At 37.4% G+C, this 27,207-nt stretch overlaps 8 protein-coding genes and 1 long non-coding RNA gene across 11 annotated transcripts; 3 read left to right on the top strand and 6 right to left on the bottom strand.

The window, feature by feature from the left end:
* Nucleotides 1-3,068: 3,068 nt before the first annotated feature.
* On the bottom strand, nt 3,069-6,064 carry LOC125585340. The gene is made up of 2 exons (XR_007322262.1): nt 3,434-6,064; nt 3,069-3,326 (listed from the first exon to the last, which is right to left on the bottom strand). It is a non-coding gene; the product is annotated as an uncharacterized LOC125585340 (long non-coding RNA).
* A 50-nt stretch (nt 6,065-6,114) lies between these two features.
* Nucleotides 6,115-7,674, bottom strand: LOC125586063 (proteoglycan 4-like). The gene is made up of 9 exons (XM_048755858.1): nt 7,423-7,674; nt 7,230-7,322; nt 7,062-7,133; nt 6,894-6,965; nt 6,726-6,797; nt 6,538-6,627; nt 6,389-6,460; nt 6,222-6,293; nt 6,115-6,129 (listed from the first exon to the last, which is right to left on the bottom strand). Exons 1-9 carry the CDS (start codon nt 7,672-7,674, stop codon nt 6,115-6,117), a joined length of 810 nt encoding a protein of 269 aa, XP_048611815.1.
* On the bottom strand, nt 7,671-8,807 carry LOC125586064. Its single transcript, XM_048755859.1, has 2 exons — nt 7,962-8,807; nt 7,671-7,859 (listed from the first exon to the last, which is right to left on the bottom strand). Exons 1-2 carry the CDS (start codon nt 8,805-8,807, stop codon nt 7,671-7,673), a joined length of 1,035 nt encoding a protein of 344 aa, XP_048611816.1.
* A 2,265-nt stretch (nt 8,808-11,072) lies between these two features.
* On the top strand, nt 11,073-12,976 carry LOC106391403. 2 transcript variants are annotated; one of them, XM_013832028.3, is made up of 7 exons: nt 11,073-11,444; nt 11,524-11,582; nt 11,683-11,714; nt 11,793-12,215; nt 12,294-12,377; nt 12,452-12,614; nt 12,746-12,976. In XM_013832028.3, the coding sequence occupies exons 1-7, from the start codon at nt 11,291-11,293 to the stop codon at nt 12,749-12,751; spliced, it is 921 nt and encodes a 306-aa protein (XP_013687482.1). In that variant the 5' UTR covers nt 11,073-11,290; the 3' UTR covers nt 12,752-12,976. The 2 variants fall into 2 exon arrangements, with proteins under 2 accessions (XP_013687482.1, XP_013687483.1); XM_013832029.3 differs by having other exon boundaries at nt 11,686-11,714.
* Nucleotides 12,977-12,997: 21 nt separating this feature from the next.
* BNACNNG36640D lies at nt 12,998-13,384 on the bottom strand. The gene has a single exon (XM_013832030.3). It carries the CDS (start codon nt 13,382-13,384, stop codon nt 13,175-13,177), a length of 210 nt encoding a protein of 69 aa, XP_013687484.1. The 3' UTR covers nt 12,998-13,174.
* Nucleotides 13,385-18,306: 4,922 nt separating this feature from the next.
* LOC106390724 (DNA-directed RNA polymerases II, IV and V subunit 11-like) lies at nt 18,307-20,270 on the top strand. 2 transcript variants are annotated; one of them, XM_022700981.2, is made up of 6 exons: nt 18,307-18,727; nt 18,957-19,113; nt 19,196-19,285; nt 19,362-19,440; nt 19,715-19,810; nt 20,008-20,270. In XM_022700981.2, the coding sequence occupies exons 2-6, from the start codon at nt 19,061-19,063 to the stop codon at nt 20,038-20,040; spliced, it is 351 nt and encodes a 116-aa protein (XP_022556702.1). In that variant the 5' UTR covers nt 18,307-18,727; nt 18,957-19,060; the 3' UTR covers nt 20,041-20,270. The 2 variants fall into 2 exon arrangements, with proteins under 2 accessions (XP_022556702.1, XP_048610189.1); XM_048754232.1 differs by lacking the exon at nt 18,307-18,727 and having other exon boundaries at nt 18,969-19,113; nt 19,358-19,440.
* LOC106390722 (cation/H(+) antiporter 28) lies at nt 20,184-23,096 on the bottom strand. Its single transcript, XM_013831247.3, has 4 exons — nt 22,796-23,096; nt 21,715-22,719; nt 21,023-21,628; nt 20,184-20,960 (listed from the first exon to the last, which is right to left on the bottom strand). Exons 1-4 carry the CDS (start codon nt 22,964-22,966, stop codon nt 20,337-20,339), a joined length of 2,406 nt encoding a protein of 801 aa, XP_013686701.1. The 5' UTR covers nt 22,967-23,096; the 3' UTR covers nt 20,184-20,336.
* Nucleotides 22,777-26,949, top strand: LOC106390723 (glycosyltransferase BC10-like). Its single transcript, XM_048754231.1, has 3 exons — nt 22,777-22,785; nt 25,361-26,445; nt 26,566-26,949. Exon 2 carries the CDS (start codon nt 25,390-25,392, stop codon nt 26,419-26,421), a length of 1,032 nt encoding a protein of 343 aa, XP_048610188.1. The 5' UTR covers nt 22,777-22,785; nt 25,361-25,389; the 3' UTR covers nt 26,422-26,445; nt 26,566-26,949.
* Nucleotides 24,567-24,999, bottom strand: BNACNNG36670D. The gene has a single exon (XM_013831250.3). The coding sequence runs from the start codon at nt 24,997-24,999 to the stop codon at nt 24,673-24,675; it is 327 nt and encodes a 108-aa protein (XP_013686704.1). The 3' UTR covers nt 24,567-24,672.
* Nucleotides 26,950-27,207: the final 258 nt, after the last annotated feature.

A 27,207-nucleotide genomic window follows, 5' to 3' on the forward strand; every position in this document is an offset into this window, starting at 1 on the left:
TTTTAAATTATAGTTGAATACAGATAAAAAAAATATATTATGTTACTTACTTCACCTAACGATTGAAACACACTTGGTATAGTGGTATACCTTATTCCGCCTTTCCTCCCAGACATTTCAGGTTCGAAGCCTGGGAGAAGTGTATATTTTTATTTATTTTTTCTCCAAATTTTGCTAATCACAATATGTACGGTTAAATATGTTTATGTGGAAAAATCTACCAGATGATTCTCCTCGGCCTAGCGGGTAAACCACCTATCTTTCGAAACTTATACACTTGTCTCGACCTGGGTTTGATTCCCCTTGGAATCAGATTTTTTTTTTTAACGGTTCCTTTCTAAAACAGACATCATTTATCTCAGTAACCGTTCAATAATCGAAAGGTTGCTTTCTAAACCATTTTATAGTAATCGAAGGGTTACTTTTCGTTCTATATATACAAGGGACGATATCAGATCTCTTTTTTACTGACTTTCATTTCTTCTGTGTTTATTCTTTTCTCATTCATCAAGTTTCAATGGAAGGGTCAAAGAAGATGATGAAGCGTCCCATAAAGGAGGTTTACGGATCTGATGCTTCCGATGGTTTCAACAAAGGAAAGGCGGAAACTGTGGAACGTTACAGGGCTCTTCTTCGTTTGTCCAACGAACACAGGCTATCTGAAATTGAATTGCTTCAGGCAGCCAACAAAGCAAATTCCATTGCTTCCCAAATCGAGTTGCTTGAAGAGATTATCAAGGCTAAAGGAAAATTTGACTTCACTGCTGAGTTGGAAAAACTCAAAGAAAAACTCATGGAAGCGGATGGAATGCTTGCTGATGTGAAGGTCAAAATTCCTGATTGGTGTAAGCTTGAGGAAAAGTGGTTGTGGATGAGTAATCTCATGTTATGATCTTCTCTTTTTTTATGTTTTAAGAAACCACATTATGATTTGTTTTAAGAAACCACATTATGAGTAATCTCATGTTATCATCTTCTTTTGTGTTGTGTTTCAGTCAAAACAAAACAAAAACACTGATTAAAATGTAGAGGATTAGTGATCTTATATCTGGCTAATCTCGGCTTCATATTCGTTTATGGAAATCCATCATGAATTTGACACAAAATGCGGTTAAATTCATTTATGCGGACACATATATCAGATGATTCACCTAAGCCTAGCGGCTAAACCACCTATCTTTCCAAATTTGAAACACTTGTCTCGACTGGGGTCGACTCCCCTCGGAATCAGATAATTTTTTTTAAATCATAGTTGAATACAGATAAAAGAAATATATTTCATTACTTACATCTCCCAATGATTGAAACACACTTGGTCTAGTGGTAGACCTTATTCCGCCTTTCCTCCCAGACATTTCAGGTTCGAACCCTGGGAGATGTGTATATTTTTATTTTATTTTCTCCAAATTTTGTTAATCACAATTTGTACGGTTAAATATGTTTATGTGGAGAAATCTACCAGATGATTCTCCTCGGCCTAGCGGCTAAACCACATATCTTTCGAAACTTATACACTTGTCATGGGTTTGATTCCCCTTGGAATCCATTTTTTTAAACGGATCTGGAAAGCCATCCTGAATTTGACAAAATGATATCCTATGCTTACTCATTTCAATGATAACTCTATTTTCAATTCATTCACACTCATATTCAACTTAATCTCTCGTAAAGCCATTCTGGAAAGCCATCAACAATTTAAACTTTTAACAGTAGATTCACATAGAGAAACAAGAACAGACTGCTTAAACAACAGAGCAACCATCCTAACACATCAGAACAGAGCACAATCCTATGAAAAAAGACATTAAACAGACACAAACATCTAACAGAAACTGAATGATCACCTTCTGCAACCTTCCTGGAAATCTTTATCCATAAACTGATCGAACATCTCACAACATAGCTTGCTTCGTAAATCCATCGCAGTATCATCATTTATACTGGACATTTTCTTCAATCCTAATGACCTGCATTCTAGCATCTTGACAACAAAGAGACCACAATTGAAAGGAAGTTTTGTCTTCGGGAGCCCTTCTGCCTTCTTAACTTGAAACGGGACGATATCGTTGAAGTTTATCTCTTCATTCATCATTTCCAACTTTATGGCAGGAATCAACACTGTCAGAACACAAAAAAATGTTTTCATATTCGTTTCTGGAAAGCCATCCTGAATTTGACAAATGATATCCTATGCTTACTCATTTCAATGATAACTCTATTTTCACATATATAAACAAGAACAGAGCGCTTAAACAACAGAGAAACAATCCTAACACATCAGAACATAACAAAATCCTAAGAAAGAAGACATTAAACAGACACAAACATTTACCTGCCAGTTTTTGGATTAGAGGGTTTTCTTTAACCTTGTGAACGCCACAATGAAAGATTGTGATTGTGTTCTCCATCAGATGTATCTCCACCCCGATGAAGTGATCCACAAGTCTTTCATGAACGACACCATAGACAATGTCAACATCTTGCATCCACATCTTATTTGGACGTATTAAACCTCTCACAACTTCGCCTACCCAACCCTTTAAGATGTTTATTCCTTTTTTATCTGGCTTCTGGAGATTTTCATAACAGTATCCAACCGTTTCTAAGAACTGGACTGGTACAAAGCAAGCTTTTGGGATACCTTGCTCGCTGAACCAAGAAGATTGCTCAATTCTCTTTTGATTTAGCATTGCAAATGCAGCATCTACGTGCTGCCAAAGTAATAATATAGTTAGAAGATTTCATAGACACAGTGGAATTTTGACAAATTGAATAAACAAGAATAACATCACGCTATGTAACCACCGAAACCAACTTTCTTTTTTGACAAAATCCACAATTGCAATAACAAGAACATCTAGTATAGCTCAACCTAATCTCTTCCTATTCATATGCACAAAGAATAGTTGTAGGATATGAAACATATTTTAAATTAATTACCTTTTCTTTGAGATTGTTTTCTGCATAGTCAAGGTATTCAAAGAAATCTTTCTCTATTTTGTTTCCATTGATATAGAGATGTCTGTACTTGACAAAAGTTAAAAGTATCAATCAAATCTCTGTCAAAATAAATTACGAATATTTTATACAAGGACAGAATTTGCTTACACATAATGTATGCCACATAGCTGCATCCAATATCCAAGCCTTGAAAACAGAGGAAATTCAGGTGTCACAAATGGATCAATAGGAAGGATAACCTCAGGTGTTACAGGCATAGGAGGGTTTCTAGGTACTATTGGCCTCTTCTTTTCTCGTTGAAGAAAAGCAAGACGATCTACTGGCTGAGCAGTTGCTTTCCTCTTCATACCAACAACAGGCTTCCCCTTTAATTAAAAACAAATACAAAGTATCTTAGAAAGACAAAAATTCAGTATCATTTTATCTTTTATTTATGAAAGCCTTCCTAATATGATGTATAAATATTTCATACCTTTTTTGCATGATCTACTGGATGAGCAGTTGCTTTCCTCTTCATACCAACAACAGGCTTCCCCTTTAATTAAAAACAAATACAAAGTATCTTAGAAAGACCAAAATTCAGGATCATTTTATCTTTTATTCATGAAAGCCTTCCTAATATGATGTATAAATATTTCATACCTTTTTTGCATGATCGTCTTGTCTTGGCTTCACACTCTGAGTCTGCTGTACTTCTATCTGAGAAACAAAACCGATATATCAGAATATTGAAGTGAACTTCAATCTAAGTGGATCTTAGGCATTTGGTTTACCTCTTTTTCCATCTTCCAAACACCATCTACCCATTCTTTAGGTATGCGCAGATCAGAAAGGTTGAACTTAATGAATTCAGTAGAACTGTTGAAACGGACAGAATATATGTCATTACTTAAAATTATATGAACTTCTCCACTGCACCAGCCGTCATTGTGGTACGCCTCCACCTTATCCATCAGTTCAAAACCTTTTGTATCTCCAGGTGGTGGTTGAGGACGGATACTGTGAATGGACACACTTTCCTGAAGTTTCTTTGTCTTTTTCTCTTTGTCACGAAACCGTGTTGAGTACTCAACCTTCAACATCTCAACCCCATTTCGAATATCTGTCTTCAACACAATTCCTGGATACCATTTCACATATTTGTCTTCATCTTTTGATGCAATCTCCACATTAGCACCGACATCAAAGTGAGTTTGAACTCTGGGTTCTTCGTTCTGTGATGATTTTTATTCAAGGATATAAGTCATTTTTGATAGTAAAACAAGAAAAATTAGGAAGGCAATCCTAAATATGTATAACATCAATGAGTAATACCTTATTTTGCTCTCTTAAAATTTTTGCGCGAGCTCGAGTAAGGCGCTGTGTGTCCGAAATGTTTTGTGAAATGGTCTCATTCATAGGCTCCTTAGTATCCTGAAGTCAGGAATGGGAACATGAACACGTACAAGGGTTTCTAAAAATTAATTGAAAAGTCCAATATGTTTTTGAGCATCTACCTGCTGCGTCTGATCTGGATTGGCTTCATTTTGTCTGGAAGCCGTCTGATTTGGATTGGCTTCATGCAATGGAGTCTGTGCAAGTACAACAAAAATCAGGATGGCAATCCTAAATATGCATAGAGAACTGTAGTTCAACTTATCTAAGATATATAAATTACCTCATCTGCCATCTTCCACACTCCATCTAGCCATTCTCTATGAATTCCCAAATCTGAAGCTTTGAATTCAAGTGTTTCCATCGAGCTATTCAGATAAACAGAAAATGTGTTCTCACCCAGAATCATTCAGACTTATCCACTACTCCAGCCTTTACTGTAAAATGCCTCAACATTATCCATCATCTCAAACTTTTTTTCTCTGTCATCAGCCGGTGGGTTAGAGCGGATTTTGTCTGCTGTTACAGTAACTCTCTTTTGGTCCGCAAACAGTGTTACTTTCACCTTCTCTACCCCATCACACAGATTTGTAGCAAATACATTTCCAGGATACCAGATTCGACAAGTAGCGTCATCGCTAGTTGCAATCTCAACATCTGCCCCGTTTTCAAAGAGAGTAGAAAGTGGTGAAGATGCACTTGTCTGAAGATGATGTGCTTCTTCAATAACTCGTGAAATTAGTGAAGAGACCGGAGAGGAAGGTGTGTTATGCACAGCATGTGTTATGAATGAGTTTCTACGATTTAAAGTTTAAGTTGAAGCTATGAAAGAGTTTTTCTGCTTACCTGTTTATTGATTGCTGAAATTATTTCAGTCGAATGCTCTTTATTGGTTGCTGAAATGATTTCAGTCAAAGGCTCCGTAGAGTCATACGTTCCCTCTGTTACCATCTGCAAAACAAAAAAAAGTCAGGAATGGGATCATGAACAACTACAAAAGCTTCCAAAAATTAATGTAAAAGTCGAAGATTTTTTTTGAGCATGTACCTGTTGCGTCTGAATTGGAGTAAAAAATGGAGTCTCAATACTCTGTGGAGCTATTGGAGAGACAGGTCTCTCATTCGTTGCCTCTGTTCCCACCTGCAAAGCAGAGAAAAACAGGATTTAGATCATGAACAAACACAGATATCAACTTAAACAAAGTTTAAGTTGAATCTATGAAAGAGTTTTTATGCTTACTGTTTATTGGTTGCTGAAATTATTTCAGTCAAAGGCTCTGTAGAGTCATACGTTCCCTCTGTAACCATGTGCAAAAAAAATAAAAATTCAGGAATGGGATAATGAACAAGTACAAAAGCTTCCCAAAATTAATGTAAAAGTCCAAGATTTTTTTGAGCATGTACCTGTTGCGTCTGAATTGGAGTAAAAACTGGAGTCTCAATACTCTGTGGAGCTATTGGAGAGACATGTGTCTCATTCGTTGCCTCTGTTCCCACCTGCAAAGCAGAGAAAAACAGGATTTGGATCATGAACAAGTACAAAAGCTTCCAAAAATTAATTGAAAAGTCTAAGATTTTTTTGAGTATGTACATGTTGCGTTAGAACTGGAGTACAAACTTGAGTCTCAATGATCACAGTCGGAGACTCTGTAGCATCCTGGGAAAAACATTTTCTCATTAGTTTCTCTACCAAAATACCATCAACTATAATTTTAGAAAAAAATCTTACTTCATCGCTAAGATTTTCTTTTTCATTAGCATTGGATGGCGTCTCATATGATCACTCTGGGTCATTCTGCAAGAAAATCAGTAATGCCTTTATATGTACAAAAGCTTACAAAGCTACTTGTATACTCCAAGTATAAATCAATATTTTTGAGCATATACCTCTGGTGTCAAATTAGGAGAGAATTCTTGAGTCTGAAGGGAAGTTGTCTCATTCAATGGCTCTCTCCCACTCTGCAAAATTCAGGAAAGGTCATCCCAAATGTGCACAAAAGCTTCCAAACATTACTTCAAAACTCAAAATGTAAAACAATATCTTGAGCATATACCTCTGGTGTCAAATTAGGAGAGAATTCTTGAGCCAGAAGGGAAGTTATCTCATTCAATGGCTCTCTCCCACTCTGCAAAATTCAGGAAAGGTCATCCCAAATGTGCACAAAAGCTTCCAAACATTACCTCAAAACTCAAAATGTAAAACAATATCTTGAGCATATAACTCTCGTGGCAAATTAGGAGAGAATTCTTGAGTCTGAAGGGAAGGGGTCTCATTAAATGGCTCTCTCCCAATCTTCAAAAAAATCAGGAAAGGTCATCACAAGTGTGCACAAAAGCTTCCAAACATTACTTCAAAACTCAAAAATGTAAAACAATATCTTGAGCATATACCTCTTGTGGCAAATTAGGAGATAATTCTTGAGTCTGAAGGGAAGGGGTCTCATTAAATGGCTCTCTTCCAGCCTGCAAAAAATCAGGAAAAGTCATCCCAGGTGTGTTTAAAAGCTTCCAAATATTACTTCAAAACTCAAAATGCAAAACAATATCTTGAGCATATACCTCTCGTGGCAAATTAGGAGAGAATTCTTGAGTCTGAAGGGAAGGGGTCTCATTAAATGGCTCTCTCCCAGTCTTCAAAAAATCAGGAAAGGTCATCACAAGTGTGCACAAAAGCTTCCAAACATTACTTCAAAACTCAAAATGTAAAACAATATCTTGAGCATATACCTCTCGTGGCAAATTAGGAGAGAATTCTTGAGTCTGAGGGGAAGGGGTCTCATTAAATGGCTCTCTTCCAGTCTGCAAAAAATCAGGAAAAGTCATCCTAAGTGTGTTTAAAAGCTTCCAAATATTACTTCAAAACTCAATATGCAAAACAATATCTTGAGCATATACCTCTCGTGGCAAATTAGGAGAGAATTCTTGAGTCTGAAGGGAAGGGGTCTCAGGCTGTTGAGACATTGGAGATAAAGGTGTCCCCCTGGATTGCTGTGTGTCAAAAATTAGGAGGGCATTCAAGAACAGTACAAGATTTTCCAAAAATTACTTGAAAAGTCCAAATGTAAAACAAGTTTTTTTGAGAATTTACCTGTTGTGTCACATTAGTGGGAAAAACTGGAGTCTGAATGTGTGGAGCAACATTCTGGTTTCCTTCCAACTCTGACACACGGGCTCTAAGCTCCATGTTCTTTGCTTCCAGTAAGGACATTCGATCCTTCATGCTCTTGGCATTCTCCATCATTAACTCGATGATCTTGTTCAGTTTGGTATTTTCTGAGTCATCCTCAATCGAAGCAGAAGCTTGGCTAGTCTCCACATTTTCCGTCATATGAATCGTCATATGATAAGAGCATCCAATGTGTCCAATGTGTCTACAGACCTATTTTTCCAATCATCGGCTTTAAACTTGTACCCTTTCTTGGATATATCTTTCACAGATTCCAACTCGTCACTATGTTCGTCTTCCATGGAGACATCATCTTCTGGATCATGAGGAATAGGAGGTAGGACGCATGTGACCTTCAGCTGAAAGCATAAAAAAAGAGAAACCAATGAGAATAAGTTTTTAAAAAGAAGAAGCGAAATAAACAGAGAAAGATATCAAACAAGGTCACTGTAAAAGCTTGCCTTTTTATGAGTTTCAATTTGTAAAACCCGTTCAAGTGATGAATTTTCTAGCTCAGTGTATTTCTCACACAAGTAAATCGGTCCAGGAACATCAACAGTCGGTGCCCAATTACTGAACATATCTCGTAGCAAGGGAATGGACTCTAGTATCCAAAGATGGAATACTAGAGGATAACCTTGCAACTCGAATTTTGAAGTATCCTCCAGGTGGTTTGCGACAGCTTTTTGAATTGACCTCAGGAGCACCAGGTAAGCGTCTCTTCCCCATGGATACATCATATCCTTTGCTTTGTTGACATACTCCAAAGGGAAAGTCCCTTTGTTGTTCTTCGGCAGCAATATGCTCTCTACCAGGAGGAGCATTGCGAGGCAAACTCTCTCATCAAAAGCATCTACTCTTGTCTTTTTGAGCTGGTTCAACACGTCGCTTAACTTATGAGTACGCCCCTTTAGCAAGTCCCACTCATATTCCCCTCGTGGTCCTTCTACTTCACCATTACATTTCAAACCGGTCACCATATGAAATTCTCTTATAGAGAACTTCATTGGCTGACCAGCGAAATGGAACCAAGCTTCATTCTTTTTGACAGTAACGATGCTTCTTGTGAGAATACCGTAGACAGTCTTTCCTGATAATTTCATTTCACTCCTCCCACTGAGCCTCATTACAGGTCCCAAAAAACCTCGTACTCTCTCAATCTCATCTGCTGTTAGAATACTCTCAACAATGGAGATATACATCGAGGTTGAATGTTGGTTTATTGACACCTTTTTTTCCTTTGGCTCTGAACCAATAGGGTAATTGGGCTCAGGCAGAGTTAGTGTGAGAGGTAATGAATCTCCCATTTGTTTCTATCCTGCGTAAACAAGGGGAAAAAAAAATTTCAAACTTTTCTGGAAGGCTTTCCTGAAACAATACAAACTCTTCCTGAATTGAGAAAAAGAAACACACACACATACTTTCACAATCCTATCCATTATCAATGCAACTCTATCAATACCTTAGTCCCAAATTCAAAAGCAACACGAGCTAGGAAGGATATAAGTCATTTTTGATAGTAAAACAAGAAAAAAGTAAGAAGGCAATCCTAAATATGTATAACTCTATCAATACCTCAGACCTCAGACCCAAATTCAAAAGCAACACGAACTAAAAACACACACTCGTGAACTCTCGGATTTCACCAAGCCTATACACAAGCAAGAAGTAATAGACAACGAGATCACTCACAAAGAAGCTTGAATCTGCAACATACCATTAAAGCACAAAGTAAAATTGTACTTTTTCTTCGTAAACCATTGATAATAACGATTAAAGCATAAGAAAAAGCTACAATTTTTGTGTGTGTTCTTAACTATGAAATTCTAAAAAATTTAGATTAACAAGAGAACTATAACAAAACGAAGAACAACACACACCATTCAGCTTTGAAGCAATATCAAATCGGAACAAATTATCAACAAAAAGAACTCGGAACATCAAATATTCAAACAACAAATCGAAATCCCCAAATAAGAAACCCTAAGAAGAGGAATCATACCTTGGAGAGTCGAATCTTCGTGAGATGATCACCGGAAATGATAAAACGAAATCGGAGAGCGTCGCCGCCGTCGCGTCGCGTCGAAGAGATCGAGAAGAAGAATCGCCGTCGCGTCGCGTGAGAGAGAGGCCGTTCTGATTTTTTTTTTTTCTGTTTGTTTAATTAATTTTAAAACAAGGGTATCAGAGACATTTTGCCAATTAATGAATGTCATTTTTGTGACTTTCTCCTTCTGATGCTATTTTGGTGACAAAAACTTCAAAAGTGCCATTATGGAGAATTGCCCTATAATTATATATCAGCTATTAAAAATATAAGAGAAATTTCACATTCTTAAAACTTAATATAGAAAAATATTTAAGTTTTGTCTCTTTAGTTTATTTTTATTTCACATATAAAATATTTTAAAATAATTTTATTTAATAATTTTTGTAAGAAATTAGGAGATATGACATATAATAAAATATAAGACATCTCCAACCCCACTTTATTTTTCACTCTAAAATAGAGTTTAGAGTAAAAATATTCCAATAATACTTTATTTCTCATTCTATAAGATCATCTCCAAAGTATTTCTCTACTTCTACTCTAAAATAGAATATCATTGGACAAACTCAAACTCTATTATAGAGTTACTCTATTTTTGAGTGAAAAATAAAATAAATCATTGGAGATGGTCTTAAACCTCGTAAGTTTTAGATATCTAATGTCAATGATAAAATTAAATGTTAACTAATCCATATTTATGGCTCAGATTTGAGGAGAAAAGTTTTGGAAAGTGGGAATTGGGATTTTAAATAATAAATTAATTAATATTTTTATTTTTTGAAAAAGATAGCTTCAAAAATAAATTTCGGATCTCGAAAAATATTTAAAATATTTAAAAAAAAAAAGTTTGAATTGAAAAATATATTATTCAAAAAAAACAAAATAGTTTTTTTATTTATTTAAATAATTAATTATATTTATATATCTATAAAGTAAATGTAAAAAAATTTATTTACCTCTTTAATGAATGTTTTTGGTCATTTTATTCCTTGTACTTTTTGGTATCTTTTGAGAAAGTTATCCAAATATCTATATATACTAAACTTAAAATGACATACGCTGAATTAAGTTTTTTTTTTACACTGAATACATCATTTTATAATCTCTATTACTCTGAATTTAGTTAGACTGATAAATTTATTTTTGAAATACAGTAAGTAGAAAGTTGGTTTATACTTTCTTTCGAGATAGATGACAAATAAAATGAAAAATCATAATAAAAAAAATTGCATACATAAAAAAAATTCACATAGAAACTTAAATAATTAAAAATAACAAATTATTTATATCAAAACTAAATGTTTAACTAATTTCTAACTCATGTCATTACATCTATAATTTCAAATAAGAAAACACACAACGAACTATACTTGATCAATTCTATCATTTCAAGAAAATGAGACAAAAGAATCAATAAAATAGTTTTAAATCTGTGTACTGGCTTATTTTATAACCAATTCTAATATATATAGAGATATATATGTATATATTCAAATACTATTTTTTAAAAAAAAAAAAAATTAATTGAAATCTAAAATAGAAATCCCGGGTGAACCCGTAGTAAAATAAATAAAGCTGCAACGGTAACCAGAGAAAGCCACGTGCACATCGGCTGCTTAATCTGGCTTGTAACATTAACTCCAACGGTTACATTCTTCTTCTCCTTCCCTTTCCCTTTTCCTCTCCAGGCTCCAACCAACAAACAACACACTCGCTGAGTATTCTCTCTCTCTCTCTCTAATGGAGGCTGCTCAGATCGACTGGAACCGAATCGATTCTCGATTTGTGGAAGACGTCTTCTACGAACACCTCCGAGCTCCCAAATGGTTCGACTTCTTGTCCCCTAACAACCATTTACAAGACTCCATTGACGACGAGTGGTTCTGCAAACCTGGTAACAATTCATCTCTCTTGACTCATCCTCAATCTCTTCGATGTTCTTTACTGATCTTGGCTTGACTTTTCAATTCAAGACTGCAATCATCCCAAGAGACCCGAGGACTTCCTCCTCCTAACGCCTAACTCTTCCAAGGTTTGCTTCTCCTTCCTTCCTTCTCTTTACTTTCTTGTTTCCTTAAAAAAAGATTCGAACCAGAACTGAAACTACAGTTTCTTGGCTTTCTGTCTTGAAGCAGACTCCAGGAGTTACAGAGCAGAATCAGAGGTATCTTGAGATGCTTCTTAAAAAATCTCGCCGTGGCCTTTGAATGCTTTTTATTAACACTCTCTTGTTATCTTGTAGGATAAGAGGACATGCTTTATCAGAAGACAGTGAAAATCAGAATCCAAACTTAGCCACGCCTCCTCCAAGCCAACAAGGAAATCAATCATGGAGAGCAGCACTTAAATCAACTTCCGTCAAGAAGATGAATAAAGAGACACCGAAGAAGCTAAAGAGCACACAATCAGCTAGGAATCTGGACATACTAGGCCATATCTCAGAGTTCTGTTATGAGTTGAAGAGATTGGCCACAAGGGGGGTAACTGAGAGAGAAGAGACTACTGTGAAGCCTCAAGTGAAGGAGGCTCATGATCATCAAGTTCATGACTTGGAATTGAAGAAGGAAAGGAAGCCGTTGCTCGAGGTAATCAAAGACAAAGATAAGGTCCATGAATCAACGGATGCTAAAGGAAGCACCATTAAAGAGAGTCGTAGAAGAAAGAAGTAAGTTTTTTGCTTCTTTGTGAGTTTTGTTTATTATGTAAAGTTGCTAATTTTGGAGTTACTAATGAGGATTTGCAGGAGAGTGGATGATGCGGAGAACATACCTGTCTCTCTTAATGTGGAAGTAAAGATGAAAGGAGAGGAGTGTAGAAGAAAGAAGAAGTAAGTGTTTTTCTTTATTAAGCGCTTATGCTTTGATGAGTTTAGTACTGAACTTGGGGATGATTCTGTTTCAGGCCTGTCGTTGATGCAGAGAACATACCTCCTCTAAAACTGGGGAATGTAAAGAACAAAGGACATGAGCGGTTACTGCAGCAAATAAGAACAAACCCACCATCACCTCAATGCTTCTCAGAGAACCGGACAGCCTCTCTAAAGGCCTTGATGACCAAATCTGCGGTATATAATCAAATATACTTGTTCCTTTTCCTTCTAAAAACAGAGACATGAGGAGGCTCTTATCATCAAATTGTGAGAACATAAATATCTGAGTAAAAGGATGTTTTTTGTTTGTTTGTTGGGGGTCACAGGAATAAGGAGAAAGAAGAGAAGAGCAGAGACATCATCAACAAGGAAGGAGGAAGCCTAAGGGGCTTGGACGTTCTCTGGTTCTTGAAGCCTTGCACAATGGCCAACTAAAACATTTTCACCAATTCTTTTCTTTCTATAATAATTGATTCATTCTTTTTTGTTAATTTTTCACTATATTCAACTGTAACTAACCAGATGATGATCAGGAAATAAAACTTGTTAAATTAAAATAAAACTTGTGAAATTAAAAAGAGAACCAAAAAGAGAGGATTCAGATCCGTCTCTAATTATTAAAATATATCAAGAACACGAAACTAAAAAACTCTATCATCATCTTGAATTATCTCAAAATCGAAAACATCAGGAAATATGACATAGATATAAATAATATATATGTACAAAGAAAGAGACGAGGAGGAACAATTAAATCAAGGACGGCGAGGAGAAGAGGAGAGTAAGCAATCAAGAAGCCTAGACCAAGCAATTCTTGCACGAGGGAAGACTCTCCGGCTATAAACCCTACCTTCCATTCCCATCTCCTCCATCGTCTCAACGAACACCGTCAAACATCTTATCGGCGGTATATACAGCGTTAACGGCGCCGCCGAGAAGGCTATCGTGAAAAACAGCTGTAACATTTTCTCTTCCTTTTTGTTTTGTTTGTTTGTTGTGATTCAAGAAAACGCAGATCGCTGTTTTTATTTTGTTTTCTGGGTAATGACGACTAGTAGTTGAAGTACCAAACAAAATAACGTAAGATGTGATAAGAAGGGTTGCTTTCATCATCACGTGTTTACCCACTTTCTACAGCTCTCCTCTTAATTTTAACTTTTTATGTCTATCCATCATCCATATGATTCCTGCCACTTCTAGCAGCTACCCCCCTTATACTGCAGTTATGTTGGACCGACAGTTTTATAATTGAGTTTAATTGTCATTTCAAAAAAATAACTATTGTAAAGTTGTGTCTCTTCTTATCCACAGGGGTCCTAGTGCTCGGACATCATGTCTGTATGATACTCTTACGCGTGGCAAACCCCAAAACACATCTTGAGTTGGGTCGTCTTTGAAACAGAAATAATCATCGTAACATTCTTACCTCTTATTTGGTGTTCCACCACTAGCAAATAAGTAGCTAACCACGTTATCCCAATTATTTTTTAAAAAAAGCAAATCTAGTTTCAAATTGTAATTTTTTACATACATAATCATCTAAAGGTATTCGATGACAAAGATGATCATGTGGTTCCAAATGCGGATGATGCTCAAAAGCCTCACGTCCTCGTCTTCTTTTGGTTCTGAGGAATAGACCTAACCCCTTTCTCCCTGTTTTTATTACTCATTTGTTAGAAAACATAGAATAGATAAACATCTAAAGATCAAGACGTTCAAAGACAGAAAATCTAATATACCATGAATCATCTGAGGCCTCGTGTATTTGAACTTCTTTCCCTTTTGCATCTTTCCCCAGCTTCTTCTTCAAAATCCAACTAGCATCAAGCATTTCGTCTAACAAACTCTCTTAACGTAACGGTGACACATATTCATCTTAATTGAACGCTGATTTTTACCTGCAAGTGATGCTCTCTTTCTCTTAGACCTATGTACCTTACCAAACTGATACGAATACAAAATCTAAAATTGTACTTCAAAAAGAATGAAGTGCTTTAAGATTGAAAATTTTTGTGATTCAGATTTTGCTTCAGATTTGAACAAGAGAAGGATGATTTCAAGTTGTATTTTTTATGGTTGGTGGGAATACAATCAGCTTGAGATCATGTTTACAAAGTGTAGCACTGGTTGAATTTGTCAAAGAGGAATGTGATTGAGAGACTTAGAGCAAGAGCTTGGATTTAAGCAATACACTGTTGAGATATCTGTGAATTGCATTGTGTCTAGTGCAGAAACCTTATTTTACGACAACTGATATTTGTAAAGAATAATAAGAACATAAATTAAAATTACAATGCCGAAATATAAAAATAAAGAAGAATTACAGAGTCGAGATGGTTAATCTCTTTCTTTAAACCTTTAAACGCTCCGTAGTGTGACAGTTTCATAGCGGTCAGATTATGTTTACCATCACCGAAAAACATAATCTATCGAACCTAATTTTGTGATGTACTCTGAGACTCAGAAAAAAAAAATATTAGCATAACTATTCTTAGTGGGAGAAAGTGATTTGTTATTGTTGAATGTATATTTTCTATAATGCTACCAAGCCATTTTATAGAAAAATAATGAAAAGCACAAGTTTCATTTTTCAACACAAAAATGAAACATCCATGGTGCACTAATGGAGTCTTTAATTCTTGTCAATTATTATGTGAATTTATTCCACATTTTGACCAAGAAATTAAAGAGTAAAATTATTTTTTGTTTGACAAATTCAAATTAAATAATATACTTTAAAATAAGTTTCTTTTTTATATTTTATCAATATAAAAGATCAACATATATTTGGTTTATAAGATTAAGTTAATGAACATGAAGTCCAACTAACAAATCAAAAAACCCAAATCCAAATTCAAATATCTAATGTGTGTATTTGCTACTTTATACAAGTTTCTCAAATCACACACATTAGACCTCCATTTCTCATTCAAATAAAACTTCTTTCTTGACATATGAATACATTATTCATAATGTTCAAAAAATAGTTCAAACATCTAGCAAATAACAATGTGTATCCCGAGAGGACTAAGCACATCAGTAGAAAGATGCACATTTTTATTTCGAATAATTTTGCTGATATTTTATCTGGTAAATACATGGGTTTACATGATCTAAAGTAGCATATATATCATGTTCGATCATCAAGGTAGAGTTTCTTCGGAGTCGTCAATGACTTCATCAAGGAATCTGTCAAGGACTTCGTCAAAGAATTCGTCAAAGGATCCATCAAAGACTTCGTCAAGGAATCCGTCAAGCTTTAGTGATGGAAATCATACAAGATTGCATAGTTTTAAGCAAAATATGAAAGTCAATTAGGAAAAATAAATATAACTTTCATTGTTTATGGAAGTTGAAAGTAGTTTGGAAATATTTCTAATAAGTTTATGAAAAGGGGTAAGAACCCCTAATTCAAATACGTTAATGTAATAAACTCCCTCTATATAAGAGGAGCATGTGTGTTGTCTTCCATCTACACTAAGCAAGCCGATATGTAAGGTTGAGAGAGAGAAGGGAGAGGTCCTTAATCTTTGTCGTAATATATCATAGCGGATTTACTCTTTGTCATGGCCCATAGACATAGTCATTCTAGGTGAACTCTAGATAAACATTGGTTTATGTTTATCTTCTATTTCCGTGTTATTATTCTACTTATCTCTATAATTGTGCAAACTTATATTTTCTAACTTACGTTGACGAGTTCTTCAAAGAGTGTGCTAGCGTATTTGATTATGGTGCTAAATCAAACTGATTTGCTATCGAGGAACAAAACTAAAATTCAAAAATAAAAATCTACTATCACCATTCGTGTTAAAAAAACTAAAATCTACTGGAAAACCATAAACCAAAATTCAAAAACTAAAAAAAAAAAAAAAAAAAGCAAAATCTAAAAACCGCGTATCCAATCAGAGCCTTGACGAGAAAAAAATAAACCATGTAATTGGACAAGCTATGTGTAATTAAAGCCACTGTCTGGTTCAAATCAATTTTTTTTAAAACCGGACTGGCAACCAACCGGAAAAGTTTTGGGTTATGAGTCAATATAGTTCGGCCGGAAATTCAATTAAATGATATTTTAAATAATATACATATTCTTTAAAAAAACATCTTATCAAATAAAATATTTCAGTAACCAAATTTTTTAAAAAACTTAAAAATAACAAACTGAAATGTAGTAAAAAGTTATAAAATAATATGAAAAACACATTCAAACTTTGTTCTCTAGGCATCATCACTCTAAATCTTATCCACCTTTAAAACAAATCATGTAAACTAAGTTCTTATTTGCTCGTGTGAGAAGCAAGAATAAGTACAATGCTTTGTACTTTTATATATATTTGGAATTTCATGAATGTTAATGTTTTAATTATTAAAGTTTTCAACGCATGTGGTAATGTAATAATATATAAACAAAGTGAGAAGTAGACATAACCAATACCTTGACGTGAAGATTTATGGTTGTGAGTCTTGTGATTTGTGAGTTGTAGAGACGACAAAAGAAGAAAACGAATTGCGGCATTGATTTATTATTTTCTTACAAACCCTATGTTTAAGAAAAGTTAATTATTTCATTAACAAATTTTGGTTTACATACAACTCCGGGTTTGACTGGTTCATTGAGTCACCAGTTACTAGGATTTTACGGTTTAATAGGGATTTTTAACCGGTTCAAATGAATTTTGCTATTCACCCAACCCAAACTGGTTTACGGTTTGCGGTTTAATCCGGTCCGATCCAGGTTTAAAAACATTGGTTCTTTTTTTTTAACGCTGATTTATTAGGATATTACAATTATGAGAAAGTTTACATAGATGATTCGACAACCGACAAAACTACCTACCTTATGAGGATCTACGTCTACCTGCTTCACCAGAGCCGTTCTATGAAGATCCATGCTTGACCGAATAAAAACACTAGTTCAAATGGCTTTTTGTTAGGTCTCACACAAGATTTTATTTTTGTAAATAACATTACTCTAGAGAAGTTTACAGTATTGGGTACTTTTTCATGGATCTTTATCATGTTGGCATACTTTCTCCATGTGGTGTACGTTTTGCCTTACTTTTGATTTTTTCTTCCCTTTTTGCCCTTTACGTGGACGAGAGAGGCTAAGTTTTGGTTGGATGCTGATTAAACGTAAATTAGTGAAAAGTTAACTTTCTTTGGATGCATTAATTTGGTGAGTTTATTGAACAGCGGGACTCGGTTAGAATCATTAGATTAAAGGTTTATAAAAGAAATCTGACGGCTATTATTGAAGCAACTACATATCTACTTGTCTGGTGGTGGATGGAGATTGGTACTATAGTTTATGGCTCAACCAGCAACGGTTGGATTGGTTTGTAGTGGATTTGATATGAAGAAACAAAAAACCTAAACGCCTTAGATCTGCAGAGTTTGTGGTGTTGCAAAGTTTGTGGTGAGTTGCAACTGTTTGTGGTTATGTGGTTGTGGTTAAGGGTATATGAAGTTGTGGTTAGCTGGTTATAGATCGACAAGAAGTTGTAAACTAAATTGAGTACATATTGGTTTGGTTGGATAACATATTTTTTTTGAGTTTTTTTTTTGTTAGTGTCGTTGTGGAGGGACTAAAGATGTGGTCGTCTGGTTGTTCATGTAAATGAAGTTGTGGTCAATGAAGTTTTGTACTTTTGGTTAGTGGGTGAGGATATGTGTTGAGCAGTCATATGTATGAAAGATATATTGTTCCAGAGTTTGTGTCTTTGGTTACACATTTTGTGGTCTAGCATATAAAAGACCAAGGTGCCTTAAATTTTATTAGATGTCGTAGAGTTTGCGTTCAATTGCAAACTTAGTTGTGGTTAGGCGTAAATGAAATTGTGATTGGCTGGTTATAAAATGACAAGAAGTCATGGTCAACTAGGTTGAGTATCCACACAAACACCAAACAAGCCAAATTCATTCATCGAATCAGAACTCCAAATTCCATAAAATTCACAACTCTTAGATCAAATTCAAAACCCATAAATTAACGGCTTAATTCTGGTGAGGAACGGCGGAGTGTGTCTGCGTCGAGTCGGAGGAGATTTGTCGGCAGAATATTCTGAAACTACAAAAGCGTGAAGGGGATCTAGGTCAATCTGTAACATATGGTAAGTAGATTGAAAGGGTAGAGGAAGTTCAGACACTTTTTGCCTTCTTGATGGATCTATGAGGCCGTAGAGTGACAGTGATTTTCGATCGGCGACGGTGAAGAATACAATCGTCGATGTCTTAGGTTAAAGAGAATGAGAGAAACTGAGATAATGAAGTAAGATTACGATAATTTAAAGGGAAGAAAGAAAAAGGTAACTACTCTCGATTTAGTTTTGAGGGTAATTTAGACAATGAAACACAATAAAGTAGTTGACATGGGAATGTATGTTAGTGTGATATGGAGTAGCTAGAAAGTAGGTCTAATAAGTGTAAATATGGACCTAAAAGGAAATATACGAGCCAAAAGCTAAAACCAATAAATATCAACACGTGGATATAAACCAATATTCTAATTTATTGTTTTTCCTTTTACGCGCATAGACAAAACGACGCCGTGGCTTTCTTCTTTCCTTAACTCGTTGTTCGTCAGAAGCTGAAGAACCCGCGACGGCGAAAGAGACAGAAGCGAGAATCTCCGATAAGCCATGAACGCTCCGGACCGATACGAGCGATTCGTCGTTCCTGAAGGCACCAAAAAGTATTTGCACTCGAAAGCTTGCTCTTAATCTTCATCCTTTTGGCTGTAATTGCTGCGGTAAAACCCCTGTCGATTTTGCTAGGGTTTCATATGAGAGGGACACGAAGATCATCAATGCTGCTTCCTTCACGATTGAGAGAGAAGACCATACCATTGGCAACATCGTCCGCATGTACTATTGATCGTCTCTCTTTTACAATTCTTTTGTTTTATCAGAAGAAGAAGAAACCCTAATTTTTTGCAGCTAGGCAACTTCACCGCGACGAGAATGTATTGTTTGCTGGGTACCAACTTCCTCATCCTCTCAAGTACAAAATCATAGTCAGGGTAAGCTCTACACATGTCTCTACTTCAATTGCTTTGAATTGGATCCGTAATCTCACTTCTTGACTGGCCTTAGTATCCAATTATCGATTTAGTGTCAGTTTTTCTATGGAAAATGTAAAGATTAGTTGGTTTAAGCTTCTCATTTCTACAATTTGATTTGGAATGCAGCTTTGTTTCCCGAGTTTTGTTAGGATTCAGATTAATGGTTGATTAAGAATACATAAAAGTTTCTTTGAATCTGTTGTTTTAAGTGTGGAGTTGGCTTTGTTTGCAGATTCACACCACAAGCCAGTCCTCCCCGATGCAAGCATACAATCAGGCTATCAATGACCTTGACAAGGAGCTTGACTTTCTCAAGAGCCAATTTGAGGTACCAATGACCCTCTCTCCAGAGTCCTGGTTGGATCTAATTGTATGAAACCCATTTGGTCGGAAAGTATGATTATATATGTTTCTTTAATCCTGGAGTCTGTTTCTTTGGGATTATCTGTTTATAACTACTTGTTTGTTAGCTAGTGGAAAATCAAATGCTCTTGACCTTACGCCTCTGTGCTTCTGTGTTGTCAGGCAGAGGTGGCCAGGTTCTCGTTTCCCTACTAAGGAGCTCAGAGTTCTCCATCGGCACTTTGGAATCACATTTTCCTTACTCTAAGCACCAACCTGAAGACTTATAATGAGCTTGTTGCTACTTTGCTTTTCTAATTTAGCAACAAATTTTCATGTTACTTGTTTTAACTCTTATGTTTTGGAGACCATTTCCGGCTGCTAAGAAGTACTATTTATATTACCTTGTCTTATTTTCATCTTATCTACAAAAACCTTTTATTGTACATAGTCTTTTTAATAGCTGTGGTCTACTCTTCCAAGGTACTAAGTTACTGCATTTGAACAGATATTCACAGGATGGTGAAATCATCATGAAGCCCTTCTAGCTGACCTCTTGTGCGCTGCTGCTGAATAATCAACATCGATGTGTTGTGGGAGAAATCTGAGCCCGAAAGAACATCACCTATGGGACCAAGCTCTGGACATTGCTGCCAGTCGTTGAGACCAGTGGTTAATGCGCTGCTAGCCCTTCCTCCTCCTCTTCCAACAATCACCAGCCCATACTCTCCGTCCAATGATTTAAGTGCCGTGAAAGTCTCTGAAGAGTTTGTGAGATGCTTCTCCATGTAAGACACTCCTCCTCCACCAGCTATGTATCTTTCGTAGAACTCGGCAAAACACTCGTCATCAAGCTTCATTTCCTCCTCTTGCTCTACCACACTCGCTCTGTTCAAGATGCTGCTGCGTTTCTGTGCGTTCTGAGTGCTCTTGTCTTCCAAGAAACGTATCACGCTTAGCTTGACAGCAGGGTGTCGAGCCACTTGTGCAGCAAAGGCTAGTGCCTCTCGGCAGTCTCCACCACCTATGAATATAATAGCAATGTCCATGGATGCTCCTGGTCTCCATGCCTCTTCTGTTTGCCCGAACGACCTATCCACGAGAATTCCTATTGAACACGGTGCGTTCTTCAGAATCTGCACACGCAAAAGCGAAAATCACGTCTCACTCTGAACAGTACTTGGACGAATATGTTTACCTTTCGGTTCACATGACGGAACCCGGCATGGCCAGAGTCAAGAGTGCCATCAGGATTTCTGCTTTTATGGAATGGTAGAATTATAATGGAAACCATAAGTTCATCAGCCAAACCGCAAATGTCGTGTGCCATGGTTATAAACGTTGACAATGCTAACATCCGCCTCACTGTCACACCTTGTCCACTGCGGAGCTCCCCGTACCCATTCACAGCCGCGGTTATACTCTCCCGCATCTCTGTCACCGACCTGTCTGTTATCGTTACTGACTCATTACTCTGACCCCCTCCACCGCCCTTTTTCAGTGTGGCGGCAATCTCATCAGTCAGCTCCACCATGTCAGTTGCGTAGAATATGGACCCTGGCTCACGTCCTCCATGGCAAATCTCCATAAGGTTGAGAGTGGAACCAATGTTATGAGGACCATGAAGACCGATCAAAACTCGAAGCTCGGTTGTTGGATCGAGCCACTGAAGCGCCATGATGTGCACAGGCACTCGCTTTCTCGCGCGTTTAATAATGTCCATGACCACGAATGGAGAGTAGACCACTGTGAGGACAATGACGAAGATGATCATTGCACCTGTCGTATTTTTCACTCTGTTTGTCTGCATTTCATCGAATCAAAGAAAGGGTAAAAGATCTTGTTTTAAAGAATATCTGAAGGAAAAAAAAAGAAGAGAAGGCTTGGTACCCGAATGGCTAAGGCGGCCAAGTAGACATGAAAATGGCCTTTAGTGGTCAAAAGCAGTCCAAGAGATGCGGTTTCCGGAACATGATATCCGAGTATTACACCACACAAGACTGTTCCAATGACTTTTCCGATTATGACAGTGGCAAGAAGGGCAAAGAATCTTGCGTACGCCATTTTATCTCCTATGTCAAAGTTTCTCATGTGGATTATGAATCCCACCCAGAAGAAAAAGATAGGGTAGAAGACCGTGCTGAGCAAGTAGTTGATTTTGTTAATGATCCATTTTGACATTCTTCCTTGGTTTGGAAGGAAGAGACCCGCCGTGAAGGCGCTGAGAATTGGATTGTACATTGATTGAGGTGGCCAAGTTGGGAAACTGCAGATGAAGACGACAAATGCTAGGGACATAACGAGGTGAGAGCCTTTAAGTGGTTTGCCTTCAGGGTTCTCGTTGTTGACCCAATTAAGAAAGATGGGGGATACAATTGAAGTGAAAGTGACTTGAGCAAGGAAGAGGCAAAACATGAGGAGGGCTCTGAAGAATCTTTGGAGAGGACGAGGGAGAGGTTTCTCTGTAGGGAAGAAAATGAATCCGATGCAATAAAACAAGGTTGAGATCATATCGGTGTGGACACCTGCGGCTGATGCGAGCTTTCCGAGATCGGATTTTCTGATTTTGAGATTGGAGATGACACGGGTGAGGATAGGTGAGCCGGTGCTTGAGGCCATGAGGGCAAGAGCGAGGGAGAAAACGAAAGGAGCAGTTTTGGTGTAATGGAGGAAAGATGTTGTGAAAAAGGCTAGGACAAAGGTTGTGAGGATGCTTGTGTATGCTATGAATGCGTCTTTTGTGGGTGGTCTGAGAAGGACGCTTGGATTCATCTCTAGACCCATCACGAACATATGGCAGATCATTCCAAACTCGATAATGTTGTTGAGAGTAGTCGAGTAAGGCCCCGAGAATGCCTCTCGAAACTTGGGAAGATTACCTAGAATCAGTCCTATCTGATGCACACAACAAGTTGGATTAGTTATGGAAACCATCAGAAGAGGAAATAAAGAGAAGAAGAGGTTGACATACAGCAAAATCGGTGGTGAGGTAAGGTTGGCCTAAAGGCTTCATGGCATGATGGAGGAGAGTTCGGATGACGAATATAGCGATGAATCCAAGAACCTTCAAAGCCTCTTCAGGCTTGTCTAGGTTAAGGTACCATTTGTCTCCGCATACGTTTTTGGTTGCAGTTGTATTCATCTTCTCTCTATGTTATCTTATTTGTTGTTCCTATAGTATTGCTGGATTTAGATGGATTAATTGTTTCTTGGGGAGGAAGAAAGCTTTTTGATTTGTTGCTTTTTTTCTTCTTGTCTTTTGATTTAGGGCCTTGAGAATGGGAGGAAGTGATTGTTTGTACTCAGAAATTGGCGGAGACGCTTGTGGATTCCTTCATTCACATTCCTTCTCTCTCCCACTCATCATAGTCAACATCCTAGTCCATGAAACAAACAAGAAAAGGTCAGGCAAATGACACATACATAATTAATTAAATTATGCTAACGATATAGTAATCTTTATATAAAATCAAACATAAAATGGTATTACAAAACCATTCAGTATTACAGAAGATTTAGTTTTTGTTCTATCATACCAATTTTATTCCAAAAATAGTAAAATATATTATGTTGAAAATTGTTTAATTACAAATACAGCCCAAATTAAGAAGATTCTTTCTAGAAGGTTTGTTTTGACTATAACACTTCTCCCTTCTGATTCAGGTACTACTGGATCGAAACTTGGATTGGAAAACAATGAATGAATCTCTGGAGCATCAAAGTCTTAACTCTTGGTAAATAACTTTCTCTCCTTTCTTGTTGGTGCCATTTTATTCATTCATTCATTCATTCCCTGAATATAGATTACTTCACCTTGTTTAATTTCAGAAGCTGCTAGGCAGAAATATTTGTCCAGCTTCGCTTTTCTGTTTCTTCAAAATCTAGTATTTTTTTCTTTCCCGTGCTTTGTTTCAGTGGTGGTGGATTTTCTCCAGATGTAGTTCAAACTTCAAACTGCATGTATTGTGATCTGCTGGACAAAACAACTTCATTCTAAAGTATTTATAATGACTACTTTATGTTCCTACTGCATCATTTGGCTTCAGGGTGAGCCTTCTCAAGATGGTAGTGTTCCCCCTAAAGCTGATAGTGAAATGGAAGTCCTGGATGAGAAAGTCAGTAAGCAGATCTTAAAGGAAGGTCACGATTTCAAGCCATCCAAGTACTTGACAATGCACATGCTTGTGTAAGTACTAAGTACCCAGTGTTTAGCTCTCATGCTCTTATTGGTTTATATTCTTTTGCGGTGGAATCTACTAACAAGTTAATCCAACATTATCTTGAGAAATCTTTTACAATGTTACCACTTGTTTGGGATTCTCCATCTGACCAATACTGCATTGGACCATGGTGCACTATAGGGCATTAAGGATACATGGCAAGAACAGCAACCTATTGAAATGGTTCTAGGAAAAGGTATGTGGCTATCCATTATGTACTCTAAGCATCCCTCTTGTTGTGGTGGATGCATCCATCATTGGTAGATTGCTGAATCATCTTGATTTTCCTGTGAACCTAATGTAAAGCATATCTGGGAGGAAATCGTGTTGTCTTTATTTTTGCTTTAGAGCTATGATAATGTTCAGTATCCAATTTCTTAAACGAGATTATGCACTAAGGAGTGAGATGTTAACTGCTAGACATAGAAAAAAAAAATGAAGGGTGTTTCTAGCTTTAACAAATTCAACTATAAGAGACCAAATTAAAAGTTCAACTTTCAGTTCTTCAATGTTTGCAATTAATTTGAAAGGAATGGAGCTTGGTAATATTATAAATGATGTGCAGAATATATACATAACATAATTATGACTTGAGGGGCATAAGAAAGTATCTATCTTAGCTAAACAACTACCATGAGGGATTGGGGAGGGCGACATGGGTCCAGGAGAAGTAAGCACATACCATTAGTTGAGATATATAGACATAAACTGCAAAAGAGAGACTCATAAGCATCAGATCCTTCATGTCGCCTTTCTTCTCTGGCTTCAGATTCTTCCCAATCTTCCCAGCCTCTGAAATCATCCTTATCACTGTTCTCTGGACCACTCCCCCACTCTCTTCCGGTGATTTCTGCTTCTGACAAGACATCACGGTCAGAGATCTGACGCCGTGTCTTGTTGTACAGTGGTTGTGGTGTGCGCAGAGTGGGTGGTAGAAGGTGGAGAGAGCCGCCATGAGAAAAGATGATGAATAGAATAACTATTGAAGAAAGTTTATGTTTTGGGAATCAAAATATGAGCAAAAAGAAAATCTGAATATCTTGGTAGGATGAGGACAGGAATGAGTGGATAGAGCAAACGTAACACACACACACACACACATAGTCAACACATCATGGTGACTCTGTGAAGTGATGACTCAAGTGGATAAGAAAAGCATATTTTTTTTAAAAAAAATCAAAGCTTCTCGTTGTTCTTCTTACATTTGTTCCTGTCTTTATCCATATCATTAGAATTTGTCCACGTGTCCCAATTAGCTGACGTCATATTTTACCTTTTCTCTTTTTATCGTCATTCTGCATCATCGTCTTCCTCAGAAAATTTCCAGTTGTGTTTTGTTTCAGAGATGTTCTCTTCCTCCACCCTCCTCTATTCTCTTTCTCTCTTCCTCTTCCTCTCCCTCTCACTCCTCTTCTTCCTCTCCCCTCACATCCTCCTCTCTTCCTCCGGCAACAACCTCCTCTCCACCGCCGATGAACTCGACGACCTCTCCCTCTTCCACCGCGCCGCCCTCTCCTCCTCCAACACCCGCCGTCTCATCTCCCTCTCACAGACCCCTCCTCCTCCCAAGATCGCGTTCCTCTTTCTAACAAACACCGATCTAACCTTCCTACCTCTCTGGGAAACCTTCTTCCAAGGCCACGAGCATCTCTACAACGCTTACATCCACGCGGATCCATCCTCCGCAACCTCCCCACTCCTCTCCTCCTCAATCAACGCCAAATTCATCCCGGCGAAGAGAACCGCACGCGCCTCCCCGTCGCTAATCTCCGCGGAACGGCGACTGATAGCACGCGCCATCCTCGACGACCCTGACAACCTCTACTTCGCTCTCGTCTCGCAGCACTGCATCCCTCTCCACTCCTTCAGTTACATCCACAGCCACCTCTCCAAATCTCGCCAAAGCTTCATCGAGATCCTCTCCGACGAGCCTTTCCTCCCGCAACGGTACAACGCGCGTGGATACGACGCGATGATGCCTGAGATCCGTTACCAAGACTTCCGCGTGGGGTCTCAGTTCTTCGTTCTGTCGAAACGTCACGCTTTGTTGGTGATTCAAGAGAGGAAGCTGTGGAGGAAGTTTAGGTTGCCGTGCGTTGATGCGGAGTCTTGCTACCCTGAAGAACATTATTTTCCGACGCTCTTGTCTCTCGAGGATCCTGGAGGATGTAGCCGGTTTACACTCACACGTGTTAACTGGACCGGTAGTGTCAGCGGTCATCCTCACACGTACGGTGCCTCCGAGGTGTCATCTCAGCTGATTCATAGGTTGAGGAGATCGAACTCGAGTTTGGATTACTTCTTCGCGAGAAAGTTCTCGCCGGGGTCGTTGCAGCCGTTGATGGAAATAGCAGATGATGTGATCTTCAGGGATTGAATGAATCAGTCAAAAGTAAATTAGGTTAACACTGAATCCACCACCACATTTTACAACTCTCGCTGAATCTGATTGGAATATTTGCCAAAATTTAGAAGAATGATTTGAGAGTCTTATCATCTTGTGTGTGTGTGTGTGTTTCAGGTTTTAGGAAGAAGTTTGTTGTTGGCCCTTTTCGAAGAAGAGTGGCAAATTAAGGTGAAACTCTTGTGTGTGTGTGTGTGTGTGTGTGTGTGAGATGTTTCAGACCACCCTATATAAGTGAAAGGGTGTGTGTTTTTTACAATGTCTTAGGGAAATTTAGATGGAAATTGGGTGTAGAATGAAAAATGTAAATAACCCCCACTGGAAGTAAAAGCTATTATGAAGTTGGTCAAATCGGCTTTGTTTTTATTTTCAGCTCCTTCACACGGGAGAAAGAGAGTGTGAATGGCAAAAAGGCATTCCCTCTCTTTTGTTTCGAAAAAGTGTGAATGCAAAAACAATCTTTTGTTATATGAACATGAACATGATGTATGTAGCCTTGCATTCCTCTCCCTCCAAAGTTCATAAACAGGAGTCTCTTACCATGAGTCTCTCAACAAAAGTAATGATATTTTTAGGTTTTGCCTTTACTTGCACTGTTTTGCAAATCATTTTCTGATAGATCATGCATCATTCTACTGACTACTGCATAAGTGTATATCAAACATGCTTAGTTTATTTCTTTTCTGAATGTATAATCAAAAAGATAAATGTATCATATGGACATAGGTAACCAAATAAGTTGATGTTTAAAAAAAATAG

This window comes from Brassica napus, chromosome C4 (assembly GCF_020379485.1).
Source record: "Brassica napus cultivar Da-Ae chromosome C4, Da-Ae, whole genome shotgun sequence".
NCBI classification, from domain to species: Eukaryota; Viridiplantae; Streptophyta; class Magnoliopsida; order Brassicales; family Brassicaceae; genus Brassica; species Brassica napus.